The sequence below is a fragment of the Dipteris shenzhenensis genome, chromosome 28 (assembly GCF_047967505.1).
Source record: "Dipteris shenzhenensis isolate YYH24624 ecotype China chromosome 28, Dip_SZ_1.0, whole genome shotgun sequence".
Lineage (NCBI taxonomy): Eukaryota > Viridiplantae > Streptophyta > Polypodiopsida > Gleicheniales > Dipteridaceae > Dipteris > Dipteris shenzhenensis.
The window spans coordinates 19,174,134-19,201,597 of NC_141623.1; the positions used below are offsets into that span (position 1 = coordinate 19,174,134).

At 45.3% G+C, this 27,464-nt stretch overlaps 1 protein-coding gene across 1 annotated transcript in view; it reads left to right on the forward strand.

Moving 5' to 3' along the window:
* Nucleotides 1-4,135: 4,135 nt before the first annotated feature.
* The window catches only part of LOC147883279 (Rhodanese/Cell cycle control phosphatase superfamily protein), a 59,324-nt gene continuing 35,995 nt past the window's right edge, over nt 4,136-27,464 (forward strand). Inside the window, exons 1-5 of the mRNA XM_087399727.1 lie at nt 4,136-4,556; nt 26,244-26,297; nt 26,568-26,717; nt 26,798-26,990; nt 27,202-27,287. Coding sequence (XP_087255853.1) covers nt 4,155-4,556; nt 26,244-26,297; nt 26,568-26,717; nt 26,798-26,990; nt 27,202-27,287 — 885 coding nt within the window. The 5' untranslated portion in view covers nt 4,136-4,154. The remainder of the gene's footprint in view (nt 4,557-26,243; nt 26,298-26,567; nt 26,718-26,797; nt 26,991-27,201; nt 27,288-27,464) is intronic.

The window sequence follows — 27,464 nt, forward strand, 5'->3', positions numbered from 1 at the left end:
ACCCTAAACCTTGCAAGACCAAGGGTAGCCCCCTTTGGAAGTCTATTTGGGGTGCCTTTGAAGATACGAAAGCCTTTCTACAATTCTCTGGTCAAGGTACCTTCATGGCCATTGACTCAGTTTGGGTGTCAACAATATTCAGAAGCTGCACATTGATAGATGAACAGTTTACTGTGGCAATTAATCTGTTTAAGAAGGAGATTCAATCTTGGGGACACTTGTGGAGCAAAGAACTCTTCAGATCGAAGACATGGCAGGAAATTAGAAGGGAATTTCCCCTCACCAACCAAAATCAAGGACTGGTCATGGGGAGGTTGGACTTATGGAAGAGAGAAATTAGTTGTAAAGGAGGTTATGTCCTTTGCTTGCATGAAGAATTTAGTTGGGTAGGATGCTCCTCCTTACTGCCAATACCAACACCTACTGATGACATGGATGATCTCTTTAGAACCCTCAATGCCAGATGGAATTTGAAGATGATAGAGCTATGTGGTATGCCATGTTCCATAGAATATGGGTTAAAAGTGTTACTGAGAAAATGTCTTGCCTTACTTGGCTTATTCTTCATAAAGCAATTTGGACTAATGCTAGACGACTTAGAATAGGAAAGGGAGATGGCAAGTGTCTGAGATGCCGAGACTCTATGGAGAATGTTTTTCACTTTTTTGTTGCTTGCCATGCCAGAAGAGTTTGGAAATTCATTCGGTTTGAGTGTGGAGAACCGGTGAATTGGAGAGCTATTCTACTAGGTGATGCATGAAAAGTAAGGCATGAGCCTTGGTTCCAAATAAAAGCTCATGCTCTTTGGTTCATATGGATCTCCAGAAATAATTTTCAGTTTAATCATAAAGATTTATGTACTGATGCTATGTTTGCTTCATGGTGGGGCATGAGAAAAGATGTCTTGACTTCTTCATTAGTGCCTACAATCTTGAACACTCAAGATTGAATGCAGATATATCAAGACATGAACGCCACTGCTTTATCTCAGATGAACATACCAAGCTGCCTAACTTCATGCAGTGGAGAACCTCCACAGCTGGTCCTTCCACTTAGATTCCCTTTTCTGCTCCTGGCCTGCTCCACGTTCCCTCTGAATTGGCTAGCCCCTCAGCCCAGGTTCCTTCTACTGCTACTGATACCTGTACACAAATCCCCTTTGTTGCTAGTACCTGCACATAGAGCCCCTTTGCTCCCACATCAACCTCTGCTGGTACTTATACACAGTTCCCCTCTGCTACTTTTGGCCCCTCTCTGCACCCTTATGTGGTTGGCCTCTTCAACCAGTCTCCCTCTATTGATGTTAGCCTCTCAACTCAATTACCTCTTTCTTCTCGTGGCTCCAAAAAGTAGGGGTTCTAGAGGACATCCCTACCTCACCAACCTACACAAATAAAAAATCCTCCATGTAAACATGGAATCACAAAGGCATTACCATAAAGCATGAAAACCATCTTCACCATATTAAGCCCAAAACCCAAATGCATCAACCCTTGCCTGATAAACTCCCAAGAGATCCGATCATAGGCTTTATTGAAATCCACACCAAATAGGATGCATCTCTACCCGGAAGAGTAGGCAAAGTCCAAAATTTAAGAGACATTTAGTATGTTTTCGAAAGTATCTCGACCATTGATGAACCCATATTGCTCTCTATCAATCAGATGCATGCATATACCTTGGATCCTCATGGCTAGAACTTTTGCTATAACCTTGTAAGAAGTGTTTAATATCATGATAGGCCTCCAATCCCCAACCCTTAGCCTATCTTGCTTTGAAAAATAGTTTAATTAGTCCAACATTAACATCCTCTGATAAATAGCCCCTCTCCATAGTTGCATTAGCCATATTTTACTTTATTTTTGGGAAATTATATTAATATAAAACATTTTTGTACATCTTCAAAGATCAACCAAAATAGGAGTGCTGTTCAAATATGCACTTCCTCTCTTACAACAAGAGAGACAAAAAACAAAGAGAGTAATTTCCTCAATAAAGATTGAGAGGAGCTTCTCAGATATGGAAGGAGAAGCTAGAGGATTCCTCCTTAGAGTAATTGGTGTGTATTGAATCAGCACAACAACAGCAGTAGTAGCATCAGCAGAAAGGTGTCCAGGAGCAGCAGCAACACCCTAAAAAGGGTCAATAAACATCTCATCCAAATCCCGTAAGCTGAGTAACACTACAGTAAGTCGCTGAGTCTGATAGGAAGGGACAGAAACATAAGAAGGTAATTGAGTGGAGAAGCCAGCATAGGGAACCTAAGTGCAACTCTGTACCATTGAACAGATTATGTGAAAGGGGTGTGTTTGCCATTTGGGAAGCAATTTTGTGTGCAAATGTTTGCCAACAAGCTGGTGGCATTTGTTTACGAGAACAAAGAGAATGTGGATTGGTTCTTCCAAGGCCTTTAGATTTTATGTAACGCCTCAGTGTGTAGTATGAGTAAGACTTTTGCCATTAGAATTGTTGTGGCCCTTACTTGACTATCATGGGGCTTGGCATTTTGTGAGTCTTGCGAGTTTTTATTGAATTTTTTCTATAGCCAATGGCATGCCATTAAAGATTGTATGCTGTGGAACTCTTACAACCACCTTGATCTGTAGCTACAAGGATTGATTTGACTCAACCATAATGAATTTTTTTAATGGGAAAATTTAAGCAAATCTATGCACTTAGCATTGGGAGAAATTTAAAATATTATTATATGCACAACTTGTATTCTTACATGCACAAGACCCAATATAAACAAACACATCTCCCACAAAACTAGAAATTAAAGATGTTCAAATATTTGACCTATGGATGACCATCGTTACTCTACTCCATTGGTACGAATTCCATGGAACAAAACAAAACTTGAACTATGTTGCCAGAGGGGTATAAATTCCTTAGAAAAAAAACAAAACATTTGATACATGCATAATTTGACCTCTTTGACACCAAAAATGAGCTCATAATGCCCAAAAACCTTGAAAACGAATGAAAACATGGGTACCTTTAGATGAAACCCCAAAATGCCATTTGGGAAAAAAGTTTATGGCACCCTGTCTTTATAGCTCATCGGCGAGCCATTGTTTCAAGCTATTTATGCTTGGCTCAACCACGAATACAATGATGCTTGGCTACTGCTTGCTTGCCTTTGTAACTTAATGGTGATCTCTGTTTTTATTATTATTTATACTTGCATGACGATATGCAAGAATTATAATTGGCCACTCGCTATAAAATTCGCACATAAAAATACTTGAAAAACTCGCAAACTTGCAAAATGTCAAAACCCGACTATCATGCGTTCAAATAATCAATCAACTAACAACCATATATCAATCAACATTAGACCACATCTCGACCAACATTAATGTGATGAAACAACAATATGAGGAATAAATCATTGCTATTGGTCAAACCTTTCAAGCATTTACAAAACAAACTCCAAAACAAAGATACCAGATGCAAATATGTATAAAATCAAGATCGACAAATGAAACATACTAAGAGTGCTTCCTTGCACTGCTCCCATTAAGTAGCCCTTTGTCCTAACTAGCATTTGCAAAAATGCAGCCCCATGAAGGCTTAGCATTTCCCAGCGTCTTATTGAATGAGGCTCAAAGCAATTTTTGCAGGTTGTCACACCCAATCCCATGGCCCTTGAGATTATTTAGTGCAATGAGAATGTTTGGGCATTGCAAGGTTGGACGCGATTGCATGAAGGTGGCTTGGAGCTACAATGCTAGCCCTGCATGGGGCAATGAGGCTTACTTGCAGGTGGGGCTCGAAGAGCTCAAGTAGCATATGTGGAGAAGCTCTCTTAGGTTGGGTTCACACCATGTGGCCCAACAGGAAGGACGGGCTGAGACATGAAGACCGTCCACTGTATGGCCAACTCCTCCAAGTGCGACATGACTTGACCCAATTCCATCTTCTCTGTGACCGTTACATCTGATGATGACTACCCATGACCAACTCCACCACGCGCTACATGATTGACCCATTCCAACTTCTCCAACCGTGACACCAATCAACAGTCCGATGACCCGGTGGTGATGGTGGCGGCGCGGGTGGTCGGAACCGACTCTTAAGAAAAGAGCGTGGGGAGATGCTAGCTCTCACTCTCTTCTTGGGAGTAGGTAGAGGGAGCTACCCAACAGGATATGACAAAGCGCATGCTGTTGAGGAGCTCAGGGGAAGCTTGTCTTGTCAAGCTTTGCCCCTACCCCTCTCTCCTTTGGCCTCCTTCCTTATCTCCTCTTTCCAAACTCTCCTCTTTCCCTTCCACCATCGCCCTCCGTCCCCCCTCTCTCTCCATCGCTCCCCTTCCCCCTTGCCTTCGCCTTTCCCTTGCTCCCTTTCCCCATCCCAGATCCTTCCTGCATTCGCCTTCCAGTCGATTCGAGCCTTCCTCCTTGGATAGCGACGAGGACGATGCCGCCCTCCCCCCTGATCGTTATGTCGAGGAGACCACATCTCATCGCTACTTTGTCGTTAATTTTTACGTGTTAGTGGACATTGAGGACCCCGCTCTCGAAGTCGCACGACATACCTCCTTCATGAAGGTAATGCTCTTGCAAAAATGAAAGGACTCATGTCCACGCATCCATCTTTAATGATAAAAGAGAAGCCCAAAAAGCTTATAAACGTTTCGCCTATGCGTGTACCTGGCCGTCTGCTTTAACTTTGCTAAAACGAATGCTTGCGTAGTGAATGCCGAAGTTAGAGATTTACTCATGCATCAAAGGCAGATATGAAGAACGTTGGCGAGACTCGATAGTAAGGTCGAAGATGCTAAAAAGAAGGCGGAGCAAAGTTTCACCTCATTACAGTACCTAGATAAATCGAATTTTAAATCTTAAACAACTGGATCGAGCATTCTATTTTTGGCCTGCCATGGGAAGGCCTTAGTGAAGGTTGTGAGTTTGAGATGGGAAAAATAAAATTAGTGTTATTATTTGTGCTTGTTACTTGTTGATTTGTGGTTGGTGCACTTGTTGGGTGGATTCATTGTTATTTTGGGTGTTCGAAATTCCCATTGCTTGCTCCGAAACCTGGCACATAGTATTGATGATTTGGGGTCCCCTCTTATGACTTTTGGGCCATTCGCATTTACTCCTCTTAATCTCCTTCTTCCTTTTGACTTGGGGCCTCCAATTTTATGCTCTGTCTAGACTCTGGGCATTTCACTCACACACAAGCAGGCCTAATGAATGATAGATATATCATTCACCTTGTTCCAATGGTGAATCAAAAATGGTGTGGGCGTGTGCGTGTGCATGTGCAACAAATTAGGAAATTGAGCATCAAAAGAGGATCTTTGTGGGGACGCATGGCTGAATGTTAAATTTCTTAGAAGAGAGGAGACATAATAGAATCTTTGAAATAGGCTGCATGTTAGTTTGAAGGATTGATATGCACCTAGTCTTAGAGAGAGATGATTGGATGGACCTATTGGTGGTGCCTAAATATTACAAGACTTTGCGAGGTTCGTGATGAGAATTGGTAGTGCCACTGTAACGGGCATGAAGCTTAATTACCATCTCACTAGTTATGCTCATACTAGCAACTGGGTGAAAAAGCGAGAATGGTAACTGAGAAGAGAGTAGATCGCCATGCATAAGATACATTACATCACACTCATAAGTGTTACACTGTGAACCAATATCTTTATTTCGTTGGCCTTGGAAATCGCCACTGAGCAATGAATATAACTTAAGGTTTCCCTTAATGAAGGGGGACTGAATATAACTTAAGTTCCTCAATGGAGAGAACGGATCTGCTGATAGAGGGTAGGCTTTGCTGCTCATGGCTGCATCTAGCCGTCGCTCATGCCTGACAAGTCCTCCCACATTAGCACTGGTGTCACATGCACACCTGCACTTGGGTGCAAGGTGACACTCCGGCTACATCGACAAGTGCATTATAGTTCCCTAATAGGAGATTTTGTCATATGTTGTGACCCCTTTGTGAGCCCTTGTCCAGGGACAGTCAGGCACAAGCTACATAAGTCAGTCTCTCAGCCTTAGGTCAAGTCAGATAGTTAGTCCTTGTTCACTGGTACCCATTGGAGAACAGTAGGATAGTTCTAGGTCCAGCCTGGGATAGGAGCCCTTTTGGGCCCCCTAGGGCTGGAACATATGAGGAGGAATGGGCTAGGGAAGGGTTGCCTTTATTGCCCTGCACCCAACCCTGGGGAGGTTTTATGGGGCAAAGGGCCTGCAAAACCAGCCCAAACCACGCGACTGAAAGTCCGCCAGTTTGGGGCTGGTTGGCTCAGCCCCAGCCCCTATTTAAGGAGGAGCCCCTTGCCTTCATTCCTCACTTAGTTCCTCCCAGCCTTCAGCAATCCTACAGCTCCTCTCCAGCCCCTTGTGCAGCCCTGAACACTTCCAGAGATTGGCCCCTGATCAGCCTCAGCTCTTGGCCTCAGTTCAGCTTTTCTGGAAGGTGTCTATGCAGCACAACTGTTGGGGATTTGGACCATCAAACGGAGTAAGGTTTGGGTACTATTTCAGCAGCTCTTTACAGTTCTCTTTTACAGTTTTGCACACTTCTCAGCTTGTCATATCTTAGCTCTCTCTTAGATCTATTACTCCTAGCTTTCCCTCTCTCACTCACGCAGTAACCCTGCATACTGGTGTCCAGCACAAGCCTCTTGCTTGCCTTGCAGAAGTGCCCTACATCGTCAGGGTGGACAGCATCAAGGTCTAGGTATTGGTTCTTAGGTATTTGGGTCTGCAATACGTGTGCACAGTATACTCGTCAGAAGCGCGTTTTCGTGCTCTCTTGAAGAGTGTTATTTGTATTCTAATTGGGAGAGGGGGCCCTCAGTGGGTACAGGGACCCAATTGTTTGTTGACTCTATTCTCTCTCTACCCTTATCTCCTTTCTCTCTATGGTGCATAGCGCTAATTCCTCGCTAAAGGTTAAAGAAGGTATTGTTGTGATTACACGATCAGATTACCGTTGCATGCTACATTGGTATCAGAGCTTTGGTCTGTATCCAGCTTGACTACCACAAGTGTATGGTTGTGTTGAGATCCGGAAGGACACACAATCAAGTGCCATGGACGGTTAGATTTGGAGACTACGAAGAAGAGAAAGACATCTAAAAGATCCGCTTCCGCCTAATGGAGAATCTTCTGGAGTAAAATCAGGTCCTCCTATAGCAACTCGAAGAACATTCAGCACAGTTGGAAGAAAGCAGAAGACAACTAGACCAGACAAAACGTCGTCTTGAAGCAAAAGAAGGAGAAAGGCTGTTGAAAGAAAGAGAAATCACAGATGTTGAAAAATTGCTCTTGTTGATGCGTGAGGAACGCAAAAACGAGGAGGCATTGCGACGTGCAGAGCTCGCCCAGGCAGAGAGGCAACAAAAACTAGACCGAGAGGTGATGCTTCTCCAACACAAACAGATGTTAGCCACTATGTAGGCTAGTTTGAGCGTGGCAGCAATCACCGCCACAGCTTCGTCATCGACAAAGGTAACACCACTCACCCGGTCCAGAGTAAATTTTGTTAAGTATGATGGTAAGTGTAACCACTTAGCTATTCTTTCGTTTATTCATCAATTCATCGCTCATTTTTTGTTAGTGCGAATTCAAGATGAACAAGACAAAGTCCACCTAACAGCCCCTCATTTGACTGGTGAGGCGGTTACCTGGTGGCAACATTGGGATAGCAAGCATATTGAGCTAACAACTTTTTAAACGAATTTCGTTTGGACAATGTTTGTTAGCGATCTCAAAGCCTGTTTTCTACCGCTGCAGTATATGCTTAACTTGGAGGATGAGTTTTCTTGTCTCTCCCAAAATGGGTTGCTTGTGTTGTCTTACAGTAATAAGGTCATCACACTAGTGCAATAGTTGGATGTGTCTGAAAGCGATAAGATGAAGCAATTCATTCGGGGATTGGATATTAACATTCATTTTTTCATCCGGAACTTCGATCCATTACGAGCGGGCGTTGACTCTTGCCTAGAATTAAGAAATGATGCTGAACGACGGAAAGCCCAAGTAGTCCAAAATGATTTGAAAGCCACGCAGAACCAACTCAGCAGGTAAGGATCAGAAGAAGGACAACCAATACCAAAAGAAAGACGACCAAGCTTCTGGTCAGAATGAGTCCAAGCCCAAGAAAACTCCAGATGAGAAGGCTAAAGTAGGCATTACAGGAGGCTATCTACAACCCGAGGAACAGAAGTGGTACCACCAAGAACATCGTTGCTTTCATTGCTATCACATAATTAAGTGGCTTGCCGGAAAGGTTGCGAAAGCGCCTACTTCTTTCGTTGCCAATGTATTGGCTCTTCTAGCTAGTTTGACGAACAGAAGCGGTACCACCAAGAACATCATTGCTTTCATTGCCACCACATCGCTGGGCACAGCAAGAAGGATTGTCCTAAGTGGCTTGCCGAAAAGGTTGCGAAAGCGCCTACTTCTTTTGTCACCAATGTGCCCCGCCACTAGCCTCAGCTACAAATGTCGTCTTCCCTGCTTTGAACGCCGCTACCTCGGTGGTCTTTCAAGGTAAGAAAGAAGGCGACCTCTCAGGCCAAAAGAAGGCTCTTATCCGAGCATATGGCACAACTAACGGGCATTAGTTCATTGTCCTATTTGATATGGGGAGTTTAGAAGATGCCATCTCTCCCCAGCTTACTAAGACAGTGGGGTGCACTTTGGTGCCTCACGAGCTTGCAGTGGACGGGTTCACACTCGGCTTGCATAACACACATCACACATAAGGCCATCCAATTTACTTTTTCAGTTTAGAAGGCCATTTTTACATGGGATTTTATATTGACATCTTTGATGGGGTGCGACATGATCCTTGGGATTTAGTGGTTCCGTGAGTATGTACTGGTGCTTGATTGGCGCAGGACACCTTCACGATTGTGGAAGGTTTACCTGAGCCCGCCATGATACGTGGTGATCAGAGTATACCACGGATTTTGTTAACATCTCATATGTTAGAATTATTGACATATTCTAGGTAGTGGCCAATGTAATGAATAACTGAGTTAGGGGCACTTTTCCCTCACAAGGAGGTTTTTCCCCCTAACCACAGTTAGTGGGTTAGTAGAGTTGCTAATTCACATGATGGAGGGGATCCTACAGCCAACTTTGAGGAAGAGCACTATGCCTTTTTGTCTTGCATTTTCGATTTTTCAGTGGCTAGTCCAGATACTACAGCCACTCTTATGCTTTTTATGACCCTTCAAAGGATGCATGCTCTTTTAGTGTCAATGAGACACTGAACACTTCGTATTTTGATAGTGGTATTTCCAAGCACATCACTTCAAGGAAGAGTCTTTTTTCATCTCTGCATGCACCACCCGCTAAAAAGAAGGTGACATGTGCAAACAATTCTTCTTATTCAGTGTGTGGAGTGGGTGACATTATTCTTACCTCCAAGGATGGCACATATTTTAGAATTATAGATGTTCTTTATGTGCCAGGTATAAAGAAGAATTTACTTTGAGTGTCCTCTCTCAATCGAGGAGGATTTCAAGTCATATTTGATGACGCTAAGTTTGCAGTCCGAGACAAAGAGAATGACTATGCTTTGATGTTGTTTGGCACTTTGTATCGGGGTCTTTTTCAGCTTGACATTTATGAGGAAAGATCCGATCTTGCACTTTCAGGGAGGACTGCCATTGCTGCGATGCAGAATGCGGAGCTATGCCAGATATGGGCACATGAGCTATGGTAGCTTGATGACACTTCAAAAGCATGCTATGGTTGATGCATTGCCTCCTTTGGAGTCACCTCCTCCTCATGCATGTGAGGGATGCATCCTTGGCAAGATGCGGGAGGTGCCTTTTCATTCCTACTTTGAGGAATGACTCCACGCACATCTGTGTTCTTCTTTTCTTTTGCGGTGATCAAAACTGTGGATGATCACTGTGGGCTACTGCTACCTGGTAATCCTTTCCACTTGCTCTTCAGAAACAACACGGCATACCATGACATTCATCACCAGCTCCATGGCACTAAGTATAATTCCTCCCAGTCCTTTTTCATGATGTGGGATAAATTTCTAGGGACATACATGCCATACATCCTTGTGAAGCGACCAGATGGTGGTCTGGAAGCTAGACCAGTAAAAGTTGAAACAAATTAATTGTCTCCTCCAGTGTCTGGTTTTCTAATACAATATGCTGAAATCACCAATATTGATAAGATTTCCTTTTAAAAAGGATGGTGCAGTAAGAGCTACTCGTAAATTACAGCTCGTACATAGTGATGTCTGCGGTCCCATGAGGACATGTGCTTTTGGTGGTTATCTCTATTATGTTACATTCATAGATGACTATACCAATTATACTTGGGTCTATGGTATGAAGAACAAATCAGATATGTTTATACATTTCAAACACTTTGTGGCCATGGTTGAAAATGAGACAGGACTCAAGGTGTAGACACTTCTCATTGACAGAGGGGAGGAGTATATGTCTCATGAATTTGAGGCATGTTTTAAGGAGAAAGGCATCACACATCAGCTTATAGTGAGGCTTACACCTAAACGAAATGGCACTCTACAATCCTACCTCTCACAAGATTTTTGTGAGTAGAGATGTTATTTTTTCAGAGAATTCAGCACATACACATGCTGAATTTACTATTCCAGCTTCTTCAGATGATGTTTTTGAGGGGATGCTTCCTATAGCTTTTGGTCTCCCAGCTGAGGCTCATGCTGAAAATCAGAATTTACAGCAACCTCCTCCTGGTCCACATGCCCCAATTCAGCCACATGCTGATTTTGTTCCTCCATAGGGTGTGGATGAAGTTGTCAGGCAAGAGATTCAAAAGATACATGCAGCCAAAAGAGTTCCGAATTGATTGCTACAGACTCTCAGGGAGAGTAGGCTTGAGGCACCTTTTCCTGGCAGGACTCGTAGTGCAGTAAGGCACACAGGGGGGGCTCTTTCTGTTGAGACAGCTTATGCAGGTACTCTTCTTGATGAAGAAGAATTTGACTCTTTTGAAGAAGCCAAGGATAATGTGCATTGGATGCATGCCAAGCACAATGAATTGCTGTCCATTGAGAAAAACAAGACTTGGGACGTTGTGGATTTGCCACCAGGGAAACATGCCATTGGTACCAAATGGATTTTCGATGTGAAAAGGAAGCCAGATGGGTCCATTGATAGGTACAAGGCACGGTTGGTTGCCGAAGGCTATGCACAGAAAAAGGGCATAGATTATGAGGAGACTTTTGCTCCTACATCCCGGATGACCACCATAAGGTCAGTTATTGCCATGGCTGCAAATTTTGTTTGGAATGTCCATCAGTTGGACATATAAACAGCTTTCCTTAATGGGGACTCGCAGGAAATTTTGTTTGGAATGTCCATTAGTTGGACATGAAAACAGCTTTCCTTAATGGGGACTTGCAAGAAGAGGTTTATGTCAAGCAACCTCCTGGATTTGAACTTTCTGGCAATGCACTTCAAGTTTGCAAGCTGAATAAAGCTTTATCTGGGCTGAAACAAGCCCCACGTGCATGGTATGCCAAGATTGATGCCTTCCTGGCAAGTAAGGGCTACACAATAGTCCCACGGAAAGCACCCTCTACATCAAGAAGGATGGGGGGGATATTTTGGTCATCATTCTTTATGTAGATGACATGCTGCTCACAGGGTCAAATGAGGAAATAATTGCAGATTTCAAGGCTGAATTGAAAGCTAAATTTGACATGACAGATTTGAGCATGTTAAATTTCTATTTGGGGATCCAGTTCGTACAAGACAAGTGTGGCATTGTTATGTCTCAATCCAAGTATGTGCAAAAGCTCTTGGATAGGTTCAACATGCAAGATTGTAAGCCTATAGCCACTCCTATGAGCCGGGGCTGAAGCTTACTATGTATGATGCAGTTGAATCAGTGGATGTCACACTTTACAGCCAGGCTGTTAGATGCCTCATTTATTTGTGCAATACAAGGTCCGATATTCAGTCTGCAGTATCTCAGGTGAGCATGTATATGCACAACCCAAAGACAACACATTGGCAAGTTGTAAAACGCATCTTCCGTTATTTGCAAGGAACAAAGTCTTATGGCTTGATGTTTCCCAAGGAGTGTGACTTGCAGATGCATGCTTACAGTGACTCAGATTGGGCTAGAGACTATGACACCAGGCAATCCACTAGTAGTAATTGTTTCTTTTTGGGCAAAGCTTGCATTTCTTGGCTGAGCAAGAAACAAGACTCTTGCTCCAGGCTATTACTCAGTAGAGGACAAACGGTAGTTACTTTTATAAGAAAAGGTTATATGAGCTCAAAGACAAACAGTAGTTACTTCTTCATGATGCCCACAACGCCCTTACTGGTGGTCGTCGGGGTATCAATGGTACTTTGGAGAAGTTAGAGCGCTATTTCTATTAGCCAAAGATGCGGAAGGACGTTGCGGCTACATTCATAATTGTCAGATTTGCCAATGGGTTTGGGCTTTCCACAAGAAGGCGTCTGGCTTACTTGTGCCATTGCCAATACCAGACGGTCCTTTCTAGGACATAAGCAGGGACTTCGTGGGACCACTTCTAGCATTTGTAGGCATGCGTAACATTGAATGTCTTACTATTGTTTGTTGCTTTAGTAAATATTGTATGCCTATTCCTTGCAAGTAGAAAGTCAGCGCTGAAGACGTAGCTCGTTTGTCCATTAAGTATTGGTATTCCATTGGAGGGTTGCCATGGACCATCACATCCAAGAGGGACTCCAAATTCAGGTCTAATTTTTGACGAGCCTTGTTTAATAATTTTGGTACTAAGCTGCAGACGTCCAGTGCTTTCCATCCGCAATCGAATGGAGATACATAAAGGTATAATGGTATGGTGTTTGATATTTTAAAATCATATTGTCATGATGCTCAGGGAAAGTGGGAGCAGTTTCTTCTGCTTGTGCAGGCCATTTTAGGCCATTTTGAACGATACCTATTCTTCGAGCATTCGTCGCACACCTTATGAAGCAGCGTTTGGAAGGTGGTTTACATTACTCCTTACAAGGACGGTGTCTCCATCTCTTGAAGCCAATAAAACCACGGAATCTATGGTGGAGATTAGGGAGTCAGTGAAAACCCACATCGCCAAAGCTTAAGCATCGTACACGTGCCAGGTTGTTAGAAATGACCCAACAAAGTGTACGTACAGCGGAAGACTGATAGTAATGCCTAGGAGCGTGTGGGGTGTGGAATCACAAACTTCTTGACTTAATGTGCATAGAATAGATGTGTAGACTCATCAATAGACAATGAACCAGCCAGATAGAGAAACCACCAAAATAATGTATCTCCGTCCAAAGCTATGGACACAATACAAAAGAGATAGATACAAAGTCCCACCAATGGTGTGGTCCTCTGATCTTACCACAAGGTACTCCTCCTATTTGCTTGCTATCTCTAGACTCGAGCCCGCGTGCTCCACCTCGAGCGTAAGTAGACTTTCCGTCCAAAGATCCAAACACCTTGCTGCCCTAGAAGACAGCCAAGGTCCCAGCCCTAGATGAACTCTGTCTGCAGCAACTCCTAGTCTCCTCTGCCTCCTAGATGTAGGCATGAGGGTGTGAGTGTAGCTGCTCCTGCTGCTCCTCTGATGGCTGAGCTGTTGAATGATTTGTGAGGCCTAGGGCCTCCCCTTTTATAGGCCCCAAGGCCTGCTGCAAAAACCGACTGGCAGACCCCTAAATGGCGGACTTTCTGTCTGCCCTAAAACCGACCTGGTTGGCTGCCCCTACCAGCCCAACCAGGGCCCTATATAAGGGTCTTCTCTAGGCCCTTTTGCAGCCTTTGTTCCAGGGATTCAGCCCCCCTGGCCAGCCCATCTCCAGGCCTGATTTGCTGGCTCCAACCAGACCCACCAGCCTCAGCCAATGGCCGACCCAGGGGCTGTTGCTCCTTTCCATGGTTGCGCCGCCTGTAGGCTCTGTTGGAGGCTGTCCATCTGCACACAGATGCCCTCCACATAGGGGCCTTTATCTGTGCAATCCCGCGCCATGTCTGCTGCCCGACTGACCTCCTGCCAGGTTAGATCCAGGACTTGCTGTCCCCTCCATCTGCCCCTTCCACAGGTTCCATTCGTTGCAACCATGCTGGTCTCTTTGATGTGAGGTGTTGCCCATGTGGCAGCCCCCTCTGTTTCTTTTCTCTTGGGCACATCCTGGCCTAGGTCTCCCTCCCCCACGCTCTCCTCATATGGGGGCTTACAGATGGGGAGGTGACCTTTCCAACACCCCCTCTCAACGACACATCTCGGCCCAATGCCAACACGTCGATGACGATGCTCCAGTGACTCCGAGTCGTAGTCCTCTGAAACACGTTGATGTCGAAATCTTTTCCTGGCTTTTCATCCAGTGGCTCCTGCTCCACCAGGTTTGGTTCCGCTTCCGCACACCATCCTGGTACACAGGTCCATCTTTGGTAGCACCTCCTGGCACCACCAACTTCAGTCACGTTCTTGCCTTTAAACTTGAGCAATCTAGCTGTCACGATCTTCCAGTTGTTCCCCTCATAATGAGTGAGTCTTCCAGGCACCATGCTCTGAGGGTCTGTATCAACCCGTCCTTCCTTTGGCAAGGTTTGCAACCAATGAATATATCCAGATAACCTGGACCATGAACTCTCGCTGAGTTCTCAAGCAGGTACTCTTTGTGCATCACCTTCTAGCAATCTGCGTCCGAGATTTGAAGAAGCACCAATACCTCTCCTTCTGCCTTCGAAGAAGGCCAATTCCTTCCAATCTCGTATCTCCTGAGAAAAATGAAGAGCAGAGTCTCTGCACAGCATGCTATAAAGGCTCAAATGTAAAATATCTGTTGTGCTGCCTGTGTGTTTGCTCTGAAAGCAAACCCTGTACCTCATTGAGGCACCTACCAAGAGCTTGTGTAATCCTGTATTGTCCCCTTTTGAAGTACAGCATCCATCTGACCATGAGACCCCAGGGTCCTCCATTGAATCCACCCTCGTGTTAGTGTCAACAGCCACACACCTGGAAGGTACCAAGCGCTCCATGCTGTCCTTCACCTTCACAAAGGCATCTAACTCCTCGTTGATCCACATCTCTATGTCAGACATCCTCACTGTGATTTCTTGGTCAACATATCTGAGCTCGGTAACACTCGATGATGTCACCAGGAACAACTCTTTGATTACCACATTTGCTTTGGCCTCTCCCTCTGAATCTGAGTTGGACTTCTTTTTGTTTTTTCGATCAGACTTTTTCTTTTTGTAGTCCTTTGCAAAATGTCCTTGCGTATCACAGTAGAAGCACTTCTTCTTCTGCTTCCTCTTCCTCTTCGAAGTCTCGTCGTCGTCAAAGTCGTCTTTCTTGGACTTTCCACCGTTGGGCTTGCCCTTTCCTTTACCAACGTAATCCTTCACCACCATCGCCTTGTCGTCTTTGTCCTCGTTGTAGAGCTTCTCCTGAGCTTCCTCTTGTAGCAGTAATGGACCCAACTCCTCAAACGTCAGAGGTTTGGTCCTTTGTCTTGCTGTCATGGTCGTAACAAAGCTCTTGAAACTCCGAGGTAGTCTCCTCAGTACAATCAAGGCCAAACGGCATGAGTCTGTCTTCTGACCAAGTGCTGCCAGCTGATCGATCCCTCACTACCTTGACCTTCGTTAAGTGGGTATGTACCGTATCTCCTTCCATATCAAGATTGTAGAGTTGATACTGAGGAAGCAAAATCCGGGAGGTGTTGTCCGTCTCGTATAGATCCTTTAGAGTGACCCACGCCTCTACTGACGTCTCGACCATCTGGATATGTAGAAGAACAGAGTCCGCCGTAGTTCCTATGATTAATGCCAGGACATGGGCATCTCTGTCTTCCCAAGCTTCGAGCTCCTCTCTGTACACTACCATGACTATCTCCCCTTGCCTGTCCACCATGTCCTCCGGTTTCGCCTCCACTCTCGTGGTTAGCTTCCCAACCACTAATTGACTCCGGATCTTCACTTTCCAGATCAGGTAGTTGGTCCCGTCCAGTTTCCTAGACTCTCCGAAGTTAGGGATAGTGAATGAGAAAACTGGGGGAGGAGGAAGGGAGAGCAAGGGCTGAAGAGGCTGTTGAGGTCGACATCTCTGTTGTTTATACCACACAGCAAAGTCAACCAAACTCAATTTCAGTAGACCAGAACTTTGAGGGCACCTGACTGAACTTGAGTCACCCTCCTCGCAAGGGCACAATCCTCCAATCGTGGAAGTCGATTCCCAAGAGCTCCTGAATCAGGGTCGTCCTTCAGCAAGGTCCCTGCCTTCAGGCTCCCACACCTATGAGCCTCCTACTTGGGCTCTGATACCATGTTAAATGACCCAACAGAGGGTATGCACAGCGGAAGACTGATAGTAATGCCCAGGAGCTCACACAGTGTGCGTGTGGGGTGTGGAATCACAAACTTCTTAACTTAATGTGCATAGAATAGATGTGCAGACTCATCAATAGACAATGAACCAGCCAGATAGAGAAACCACCAAAATAATGTATTTCCGTCCAAAGCTGTGGACACAATACAAAAGAGATAGATACAGAGTCCCACCAATGGTGTGGTCCTCTGATCTTACCACAAGGTACTCCTCCTATCTGCTTGCTATCTCTAGACTCGAGCCCGCGTGCTCCACCTCGAGCGTAAGTAGACTTTCCGTCCAAAGATCCAAACACCTTGCTGCCCTAGAAGACAGCCAAGGTCCCAGCCCTAGATGAACTGTCTGCAGCAACTGCTAGTCTCCTCTGCCTCCTAGATGTAGGCCTGAGGGTGTGAGTGTAGCTGCTCCTGCTGCTCCTCTGATGGCTGAGCTGTTGAATGATTTGTGAGGCCTAGGGCCTCCCCTTTTATAGGCCCCAAGGCCTGCTGCAAAAACCGACTGGCAGACCTAAATGGCCGACTTTCTGTCTGCCCTAAAACCGACCTGGTTGGCTGCCCCTACCAGCCCAACCAGCCCTAAATAAGGGTCTTCTCTAGGCCCTTTTGCAGCCTTTGTTCCAGGGATTCAGCCCCCCTGGCCAGCTCATCTCCAGGCCTGATTTGCTGGCTCCAACCAGACCCACCAGCCTCAGCCAATGGCCGACCCAGGGGCTGTTGCTCCCTTCCATGGTTGCGCCACCTGTAGGCTCTGTTGGAGGCTGTCCATTTGCACACAGATGCCCTCCACATAGGCGCCTTTATCTGAGCAATCCCGGGCCATGTCTGCTGGCCGACTGACCTCCTGCCAGGTTAGATCCAGGACTTGCTGTCCCCGCCATCTGCTCCTTCCACAGGTTCTGTTCGTTGCAACCATGCTGGTTTCTTTGATGTGAGGTGTTGCCCATTGTGGCAGCCCCCTCTCTTTCTTTTCTCTTGGGCACATCTTGGCCTAGGTCTCCCTCCCCCACGCTCTCCTCATATGGGGGCTTATAGATGGGGAGGTGACCTTTCCAACAGGCTAACAAATCCAGACGAGATGTCCAGTATAAAGAGGGTCAATGGGTGTATTGAGAATCATCAAGCAAAGATTGAACCAGGTGGGCAAGCGATGTCCTAAGTTGTCTTTCAGGAGCTTTGGTCCATTTCCTATTATCCAAAAGATAAATGTTGTCTCCAATGAAGTTACGCCTACCGGACAGTTGGACAATGCACAATGTTTTCCATGTAGCTTGGTTGAAGCCGTATTTTGGACCTCCTCGTACCGAGATTTTTGATGAGCAGCAACCTGAAGTCCTTGATGAAGCTGAAGTTTTGCAGCCAAAGCAGATCCTTCTTCAGAAATGGAAGCATGGGTCAGAACGCAGGATCCGGGAGTTTGATACCAAGTTCTATGATCGAGGTACCCTTGAAGCAGTGTGGTTGGACGAAGACTTTTTCCAGGAGTTCCCACAAATTTTGGCTTGGAAGCAATGAACCTACCGCCAAGTTAAGGAGGAGGGAATGTCGCATGCACCCTTGCACATGGGTGCAAGGTGACATACTGGCTACATTGACAAGTGCATTATAGTTCCCTAATAGGATATTTTGTCGTATGCTGTGACCCCTTGTCCAGAGATAGTTAGGCACAAGCTACATATGTCAGTCTCTCAGCCTTAGGTCAAGTCAGACAGTTAGTCTTGACCCACTGGAGAACAGTAGGGTAGTGTTTCCATCTTAGAATTCTAGGTAGGTCCAGGTCCAGCCTAGGATAGGAGCCCTTTTGGCCCCCCCTCAGGGCTGGAACATATGAAGGAATGGGCTGGGGAAGGGCCAGTTTGGGGCTGGTTGGCTCAGCCCCAGCCCCCTATTTAAGGGGGAGCCCCTTGCCTTCGTTCCTCACCAGCCTTCAGCACTCCTACAGCTCCTCTCCAGCCCCTTGTGCAGCCTTGAACACTTCCAGAGATTGGCCCCTGATCAGCCTCAGCTCTTGGCCTCAGTTCAGCCTGCTTGGAAGGTCTCTACACAGCACAACATTCGGGATTCGGACCAGCAAACGGAGTAAGGTTTGGGTACTGTTTCGCAGCTCTTTACAGTTCTCTTTTACAGTTTTGCACAGCTCACTTATCAGCTCTATATCTCAGTCATATCTCAGCTCTCTCTTAGATCTATTACTCCTAACTTTCACTCTCTCACTCACGTAGTAACCTTGCATACCAGTGGACACCACAAGCCTCTTCCTTGCCTTGTAGGAGTGCCCTACATCGTCAGTGTGGACAGCATCAAGGTCTTGGTATTGGTTCTCAGGTCTTTGGGTCTGCAATACGTTTGCACAGTGTGCTCGTCAGAAGCGCGTTTTCGTGCTCCCTTGAAGAGTGTTATTTGTATCTTTCAGTCTCCAAGTATAAAGCAAATTATCCCCTGATTGGGGGAGGGGGCCCTCAGTGGTTACAGGAACCCAATCAGTTGTCGACTCTATTCTCTCTCTATCCTCATCTCCTTTCCCTCTCTATGGTGCCTAATGCTAATTCCTTGCTAAAGGTTTAAAGAAGGTCTTGCTGTGATTACACAATCATATTACTGTTGGATGTTACAACTGGATATGGAGAGGCTATAGTGGTTGAAGGGGTTGCTGGGGGGCTTTGTTGTTAGTTGAAGTGCTGGATCAGGTGATGCTCGAAGAATGAGACTTTGGCCTCCTAGCCATGAAGGCTCTTGTACCTGCCATTTCATAGACTGGTCTATAATTGGGGTTTCCATCTAGTCTAAACATAGACCCAACTTGGTTCATAAAGGCTGTTGCAGATCCTTGTTTCTGTTGTGGGCTTGACCTACTGTTGCATGAATGTTGGAATGTTGCATCAAGTTGAAGGGGGGCCAAGATGATTTGTTGTGGGACAGATGGCTTACTATGGGTCATCTGATAAGAGAACGTGAAGCCTCTCCACCTGAGTCCTGTTTGCCTCTAAAAGATTAGGGCCCCAACATGGGCTGCCATACATACCGGCAAGGTGGACCAAAGAATCAAAGAAAAGTGACTTGGTCTTAGGATCTTGGAAGTGAGTAAAAGCACTGCCGCTCAATCCTCGCAAGCATGGCGTATCCCTTGTTCAGTCGAGTGTGCATGGCTGCTTTCATCGTGAAGATCTAGAAATGGGTAGGTTGGAACCTTGGCGGACGAGGGGCGTGGGTCGCAGAGAGCCCCGTGTACGTTTTCGATCATAACTTTTGCGTCCAAACTTCGATTGAGGAGTTTCTTGAACCGTTGCGACGGGCACGTCGTGCTCTTCGAGGCTAGGGTAGTGGATGCCCAAGGGAAGACTCCAGGAGGGAGTTATTTAGACTGAACCCAGCATGGATAGTGGCTATGTTTGAGGGGCATGGAGCCTCATCGGGACCTCCCACTGCTAAGGGGAAGGTGCGGTACCTTATAGAGGGATTGCAAAAAGAAGAAGGCTGATCAGAAGAGAAGGAAGGAGTCCAATCAAGAATTAGAGGAGTCAAAGCCAACAGCAAATGTGGTAACAGAAACATGAAAGCTTTTCTTGATGACAACCCGAGTGTTGCCGAGATCAGGTATGCAAATTCAAGTGGAGCTGTTCTTATGTTTGACATTGAGGGATGGATATGGGGAGCCAGAGGGACCATAGGCCTATGTCAAGGTGGAGAACAACAATGTTTGCTTAGGATGTTAACTTGTGTAAGGGAGGTGTCTTTAGGAAGACTTCCAAGGATCATAGTTGGAGGAGTACAAGGACACTGAAGATGGCAGTACAAGGTTACACATGGATGTCGTGGGTGCCTTCTAAGGTACCTAGCTAGTTTCTCAAAGCAAGCATTTTTACGAATGGACCAAAAAGGTATGTATATTCCCTTTGCATATATTCATAGTTCAGTTACTTGTATTGGGCATATTGTTTGCCATGTGTTTCTCAAAACTTGAGAGAATGTAGAGAAAACATTTCTACTAAACAGAGGGGAAAAACTCATTGTAGAGGTCATCATTGCCTTCTAATTCCATGGAGAGGATAGAAGCTGTGGTGTGGCATCACTGTGATGGTCCTTTGGATGTTGGCGGAGAGGTCAAGCCCTAAGGGGGAGCCTAGTGATGTACGAGGCTGTGATGGCATAACACTTGAAATAGAGTGCTGGTGATGATCGGTGTGTATGGTTCGTTGTGGTCTCCTAGCTATGGCCCTGTGTTGGACAATTGCCACTGTCCCACCTGCCGGCCATACACCCATCGGCCGTGTCTTCGGTTTGGTGAACAGGGGGGAGATCCCCAAGCCTAATTTGTGCATTGACCTGTTGGCAAGTTTGTCGTGTCTCTTGCTCCAGGTCCCGGCTCTGCTGTTTTCCTAAGGCCTGCGAGTCCGTGCTATCTGGCTAGCAAAACTCAGTGATTATACTCAGAGTGTAGTGTGGGTTGCATGCTGATCTCGTCTATGTGTTCGGAGCATATGGTTTCAGTGTCGGACGACCTCACTAATGGAAGTTGCCAAGCATCTTTCATTGGGTAAGATAGAAAATTAGACATGGGTCCGAACCCATCCTTGAAGAGACAATGGTTAGGGTGTAAGAAATCCTAGTTTTACTATTATTAGAAATGTGCTAAGGAGTAGAAAGGAGACTAAAAAAATAACATAGAACAAGGAATGGTTGTATTGCTTGAGTGTCTGGAGTGTTTCACCCATACAGTTGGGCCTCTCTTATATAGAGAGTAAAGAGCCACACATGAAAAGGTGTGTGCTCCCAAAAGGTATGTGCATGAAAAGGTGTGTACCCCTTGTGAAGGGTGTGATGCTTGATGAGAGGGTACATTACAATAAAGCAGGTAGCAGTCCTCTTCATATGAATATGTCTCTTGTGAAGGGCTGTGCCTCAAGGGAAGTGTCCCGTCGAAAGGGCATACCCTTCCACAAAGTGTCCATTCATCTCACCATCCATAGATCTAATGTGTAGGGAAAGGAAATACGTCACAGATCGTGACATCCCCTCCCACTCAAAATGAGACTCCAGGGGAGAAAATGAACCGGTGTAGAAAATATCATGGTAAATTCTAAAAATATTGCTGTAATATGTCAGGCAACTGCTGCAAGTTTTCATCAGGTTGTCAAGTAACGTCGGAGTCATCCAGAACTCGTCAAAGTACAAGGAATACCGTGATGAGTTGATGTTGAGTCTCGCTGTCGATGGTCTAGATTACGTTTAGGGATAAGAACATAATCATCTTCAATTTTTGGAGCAGTCACATGGAGGAGGAACTGCTTCATCTCCTGGCATATAATGGTGTCATGCTGATGGCACTATGGAAAGAGTTATTATAAGCAAACCCGAGGAGATGCAGATATTTTTCCCAAGCTGACTAGTGTGATTGAATACATGTCAGAGAATTTCTTCTAGAACTTGATTAACTCTTGCAGTCTGGTCATCTGATTCTGGGTGGTAGGCTGAACTGAAAAATAGAATTGTACCCAAGGGTTCAAAAAGAGAAATAAAAAAATGACTGGTAAACTTAGGATCTGTGTCAGAGATGATGTTCTTGGGCAATCCATGGTGACGAAAGATATGTTGTATGAAGAGTTTGGCAATGTCTGGAGCTTGGGCATTGCTCTTGCAAGCAACAAAGTGTGTCATTTTGAACAATCGATCAACAATTACCATAATCTGAGTGTTACCTTTGGAAGTGTGTGGTAGTGTTGGAATAAAATCCATGGCAATGCTTTCCCATCTTTCAGCTGAAACTAGAAGAGGCCGAAGAAGTTCTGTCTGCTTGCTTCCATCTATTGACAAGATAAGCAAGAAGTAACCATCTTGATGACACCGCTTTTCATCTGAGGCCATTACTATGTTGCACTGAGTAACCTATAAGTCTTGTTGATGCCGGGATGTGTGACATAAGGAACTACATAATGATCTTTTAACAAAAGACGTCGAATAGCCTTGCCATGTGGTACACAGATGCGATCTTGATAATACAGAAGGTCGTCAGCATAAGAGTAGGATGAGAAAATCTTTTGTTCTGAGGTAGAAGGTTGATCTTTGGAAAGAATTTGTACTGCTATTGCGAAGTAGAGAAAGAAAAGAAAGAAAGAAAGATATATTAATGTCCTCGGGAGACCTCACGGGCCTACGGGACAAACACACACCAAAAGGTGAACACCAAAACATGAGTTATAGATTGAGCGTCTCTTGTGAGTGTATATAGCACTCACAAAGTTATTATAGGTTAACAACAGTCTACTACCGACGGTAATCGGCCTGCATTACATCAGTTTAAGACTGAGAGTCTTTAGGATTGGATTTGAAGTCTCTTATAAGTGCTTTTCCATCTCTGTAAACAGCCCATTTTCCTTCCTTTCGAGCATCCTCAACTTTAGCCAATTCAGTGGCCTTCATTTTGAGCTGAGTTGGGGTGAGCTCCTCTGCTATCCATATTTTAGTGCCTTTCAGCTTATTGGTTTGCTTTAAGAATCTTGCTTCTTTTCATCTTGTTCTGGAAGCATACTTTGGCTTGTGTCCCCTCCTGTAAGACAACTATTACGTCTTCAGCATCCCATTCTAGTTGTGGGGTTCTTTCCATGATATTTTCCTTTTGAGTTCCTTCAAACCAGCCCTCTGGTAGCCCCCCTATGCGTACGAGTCGTGTATTAACCACCCTCTTTTCCTGTTCTTGTACTTCTTCATACACATCCGATGTGTTAACTTTAGTGTCCAGTGTTGCTGTAATTTCCTGTTTTACTGATTGGAGCTGACTTGTGACCAGGTCCTGGACTTTAGTCACCATCTGTGGTGTGGGTGCTACTGTATTGTGTATCTGCAGTACCTCATGAATAATTTCATGTTTTCCTTGTGCGTTCCATGCATCTGTTTTCCTCTCTAAAGCTGCAAGTCTGAGCTTGAGCTCACGGATTTCCGGCTGTATGTAAGAAATATGCTCTTTTGGGTCTGTCATGCTTACCATTCTCTTCTGCTGTAGATACTTTGCATATGGGGACGGCATCTTTGCAAACACATAGGGGGGAGGTGAGGGGAGAGCTGCAACGGAGGAATATAGTGCTTTTGTCGGGGTCGAGACAAGTGTCTTGACCTTGGGGAAGGCCACAAGTGTCTTGGCATCCCCATCCATAGTGGCCTGCATATATTCAGGCGCCCCTTGCTGTAACTAACCCCCAGGGTTGGGTTTTGGGGCTCAGCCCAAACCCTGGGGTTACGTGTCCCTTGCTGAGGCGGACGGTGACTTCTGGTGGAGGCGACTGCTGGCTGCTGTTGGCTGAGCGGGTGAGGGAGGCTGAGTGGGTGAGGGAGGATGAGGCGGAGAGGCTGAGTAGAGGGGCTAGCGGGGGAGAGAGGCTGAGGGAGGGGCTAGCGAGAGGCTGAGCGGAGGGGCTGAGCGGAGAGAGAGAGAGAGAGAGAGAGAGAGAGAGAGAGATTAACGTCTGCGGAAGGCCTCGCGGGTCTATGGGACAAAGTATAAAACGTCAAGAAGACTTACATCATCTGGAAAAACCTCAGATAGAATCGAGGGAGTGCCAAAAGCAGCTCAGCCCCGAATTATCATAGCATAATGACATTGAAATACTATCTTAAAGGTGGCATGGATAACATCAGTTTAAGACTGAGAGGCTTTAGGTTTGGATTTGAAATCTCTGGTTAATGCTTTTCCATCTCTGTAAACAGCCTATTTTCATTCCTTTCGAGCATCCTTCACGCAGTAGCCTTCATTTTGAGCTGAATCGGAGTGAGCTCCTCCGCTATCCATACTTTAGTTCCTCTCAATTTATTAGTTTGCTTGAGAATCTTGCTTCTCTTCATCTTGTCTAGGAAGCATACTTTGACTTGTGTCCCCTCTTGGAAGACAACACTTTCATCTTCAGCTTCCCACTCCATCTGTGGGATTCTTTCGATATTGTCCAGCTTTTCCTTGTAACTTCCCTCACCCTTTTTACTGTTTGTGTACGTCTATGTACACGTCCGATGTGTTGATTTTAGTATCCAATGTTGCTGTAATTTCCTGTTTCACTGACTTGAGCTGAGTTGTAACCAAATCCTGGACTGTAGTTACCATCTGTGGTGTGGGTGCTGCTGTATATTGTGTATCTGCAATACTTCATGAATGATTTCTTGCTTTCCTTGTCCTTCCCCATCATTTGTTTTTCTCTCTAGAGCTGCAAGTCTGAGCTTGAGCTCACGGATTTCGTGCTGTAAATAATAGATATGCTCTTGTGGGTCTATCATACTCACCATTCTGTGATGCTGTAAATAATTCTTTGCATATGGGGAAGGTGTTTTTGCAAACTTGTATGGGGGGAGGTTGGGGGCGGGGGGGGGCGCCAAACCTTGGAGCTAGGTAGGCTTTGCTGATGAAACTCCTCCTAGTGGTGCAAACTCCTCTTGGTGGCACGAACCTGTTTTTTGTATTGTGCAATACGGTGGTTGTACGGTTGTATGACTGTACAGCTGCTGTATGGTGTTGTACGCCCAAACGGCGACTATTGTACGGACCTAGCCGATGCTTGATGTAGGACTGTTGTACGGACTTGGACGACACTTGATGTACGGACATGGTTGTGCGGCCTAGCCGGTCGGAAGGGGGGGGGAGAGAGAGAAATTTTATTAGAGTCTTCGGAAGACCGATGGGTCTATGAGACTGAAAGAAAACCTGATACAAATCACAGTAAGGGTGGAGCTACTGAAACGAGCATCATCACCCATGCTCAATCCTAAGTCTGATCATACATAATCAAATTAAATACATCTGGATGTAACAATGAAAAGAAAAGGACTGGAGCGGAGCAGAATCCTCCATATGTCATGTCGCCCTAGTTGGTGCATAGCCGGTGATGGGACGTTGGTGCCCGTTAAGGGGTGCTGTACGTCTCGGTCTCTTGGACGAGTCTCGATGCAAGACTACTCCCGTGGGATGTAACTCGGGTCTAAACAATGACGGGAGGTCCCCTAGAGTGATCTGTGTGTCCCCTCGATGTCTCGTGTGTCGTGCTGCGGTCGTCGGGTCGGGGTCTTTGTCACGTCTGCGGCTAGAGACTGGACGATCAATGTCACTCGATGGAAAGAACTCTGTGGTCTTGCTTTGAAGGTGTTTGATGATGTGGCCAAGCCCCGTCGCCTGAGTAAGTACTCTCTGTGTCGGACCCCCTCGTGAATGAAGGCCGCGAGGCATCTCTGATCTGGGTAGGCGAGGAATCTGGAAAGGAGCCCGGAGCTATCTCTGAAGAGGCAGTGGTAGTGACCTCGGATCTCGTAGTACACTGGGCACCTAAAAATAAAATGCTCCTCTGACTCGACCTCCTGACAGTCGCACAATATGCATAAGCGATGCTCCCTAGTAATCCCCTCTGCTCTGCCGCTCTCTATGCGGAGGTGGTATGATGATACCCGAAACTGTCTGATGGAGAGAGAGGAGGATGATTTTTTCAATGTTAGGCCACAAGGGAAGGCCCTCACGGGGTCATTAGACGTCGATTCTGTTGATCGAACTCAACACACCCAACAACAAGAGTCACTTCTGTAACCAACAAGTCTGCTCACCAAGAGGGCAGAAATGTTGGCTGGATGAGACTCTATACACACTAAAGAGAAGATTCTTTTAAACATTAGGCCACAAGGCAGGGCCCTCACGGGGTCATCAGACGTTGATTTGGGATCGGACTCAACACACCCAACAAGAGTCACTCCCATATCAACAAGTCTACTCGCCAAGAATAAATATATAAATATTAAAAATAAAATAAAATAAAATAAATATATATATATAGAGAGAGAGAGAGAGAGAGAGAGAGATAGATATAGAGAGAGAGAGAGAGAGAGAGAGAGAGAGAGAGTGCTGTCAAGCTTGCTAAAGGTTTTCTCATGGTTTAGGACAAGAATATTTATGGGAGAATATATTTGAGTCGTCAAGGGATTAATGCTCAGGTATTTTCCAATCCATATCTTTTCACCTAGTCAGTTTTTCATATTTCTCATCTTTTCCATGATTTGGAAGCTTGTGTCTGTGTTGAAATGCGAAGTCAAGAAATAATTTTGTTCCTATGTCATTGTTTAGGTGTTTGAAGGTTCGTCACTCCTCACTCTTATTATTGCTTTCCATTTACTTTTTATGTTGAAGGTGTGCTAACACATGACCCTAGGTGTGAGATGGTGTTCCAATGGATTTCACCTGGTTTTTTGTCTATATGTTTGCAGTATAGTGGGCCCTGGGAAGATGTGTTAGCATATGCAAAATGGGTCAAGGAAGATCCACGCTTTTCAAATCTTTACGTGCAAATCTCGCCTTCTTTTGATGGACACACCTTTCCCAGACTTAGGTTGCGATATAAGCCCTCTCTTGTGCAGGTAAGTGATGTTTGGTTTGATTTTATATTTTCCTGTTACTGATTAGGGAAATTGAAAATTTTTAATTGTTTTCCATGAAGGTTGAAGGTGGTACAGAATGCCTTCCAATCACTTATCCTTCATCAAGGGCCATCCCATTGACTCCTAGGGAATGGAAGGAGAGGTTAAATTTGGCAGAACAATCTGACCTTATACGAGATCATGCTACTATCTTGAAAGAGAATTCATGCAGTCACAGCCAGCGGAAAATGCTGCTGTTAGATGTGAGAAACGGTAGGTTGACTATGTTTTTGGCGAGACACAAACAAACACATGAGACCCAAACTCAGTGCTGAAATCCTGGAACAATTTTGTAATCACACATGTATATGGCTTTAATGATTCAATGTATGACTCCATGTCTGTATGTATCACACTAAGTAGTTTAACGTCCAATAATTTGTGAGCAGGCTTCATTTAACATATCTATTTGTATCATATATAGGTTATGAATGGGATATTGGACACTTCAAAGGTGCACAGAGACCGGCAGTGGACTGTTTCAAAAGCACCGAGTGTGGACTTCAAGAGGTTTAACCACACATACTCAATCAAAAAGAAAAACAGATTGTAAGCAAATCCCATACATAGTTTAATTTGGGTAAGATGCAGTGATTTGATGGGTTCAATTGTGACGTAATAACTATATTCCTTTGGGATTTTTAAGGGCCCACATGATGTGCCTCACATATATCCATCATGGATGAA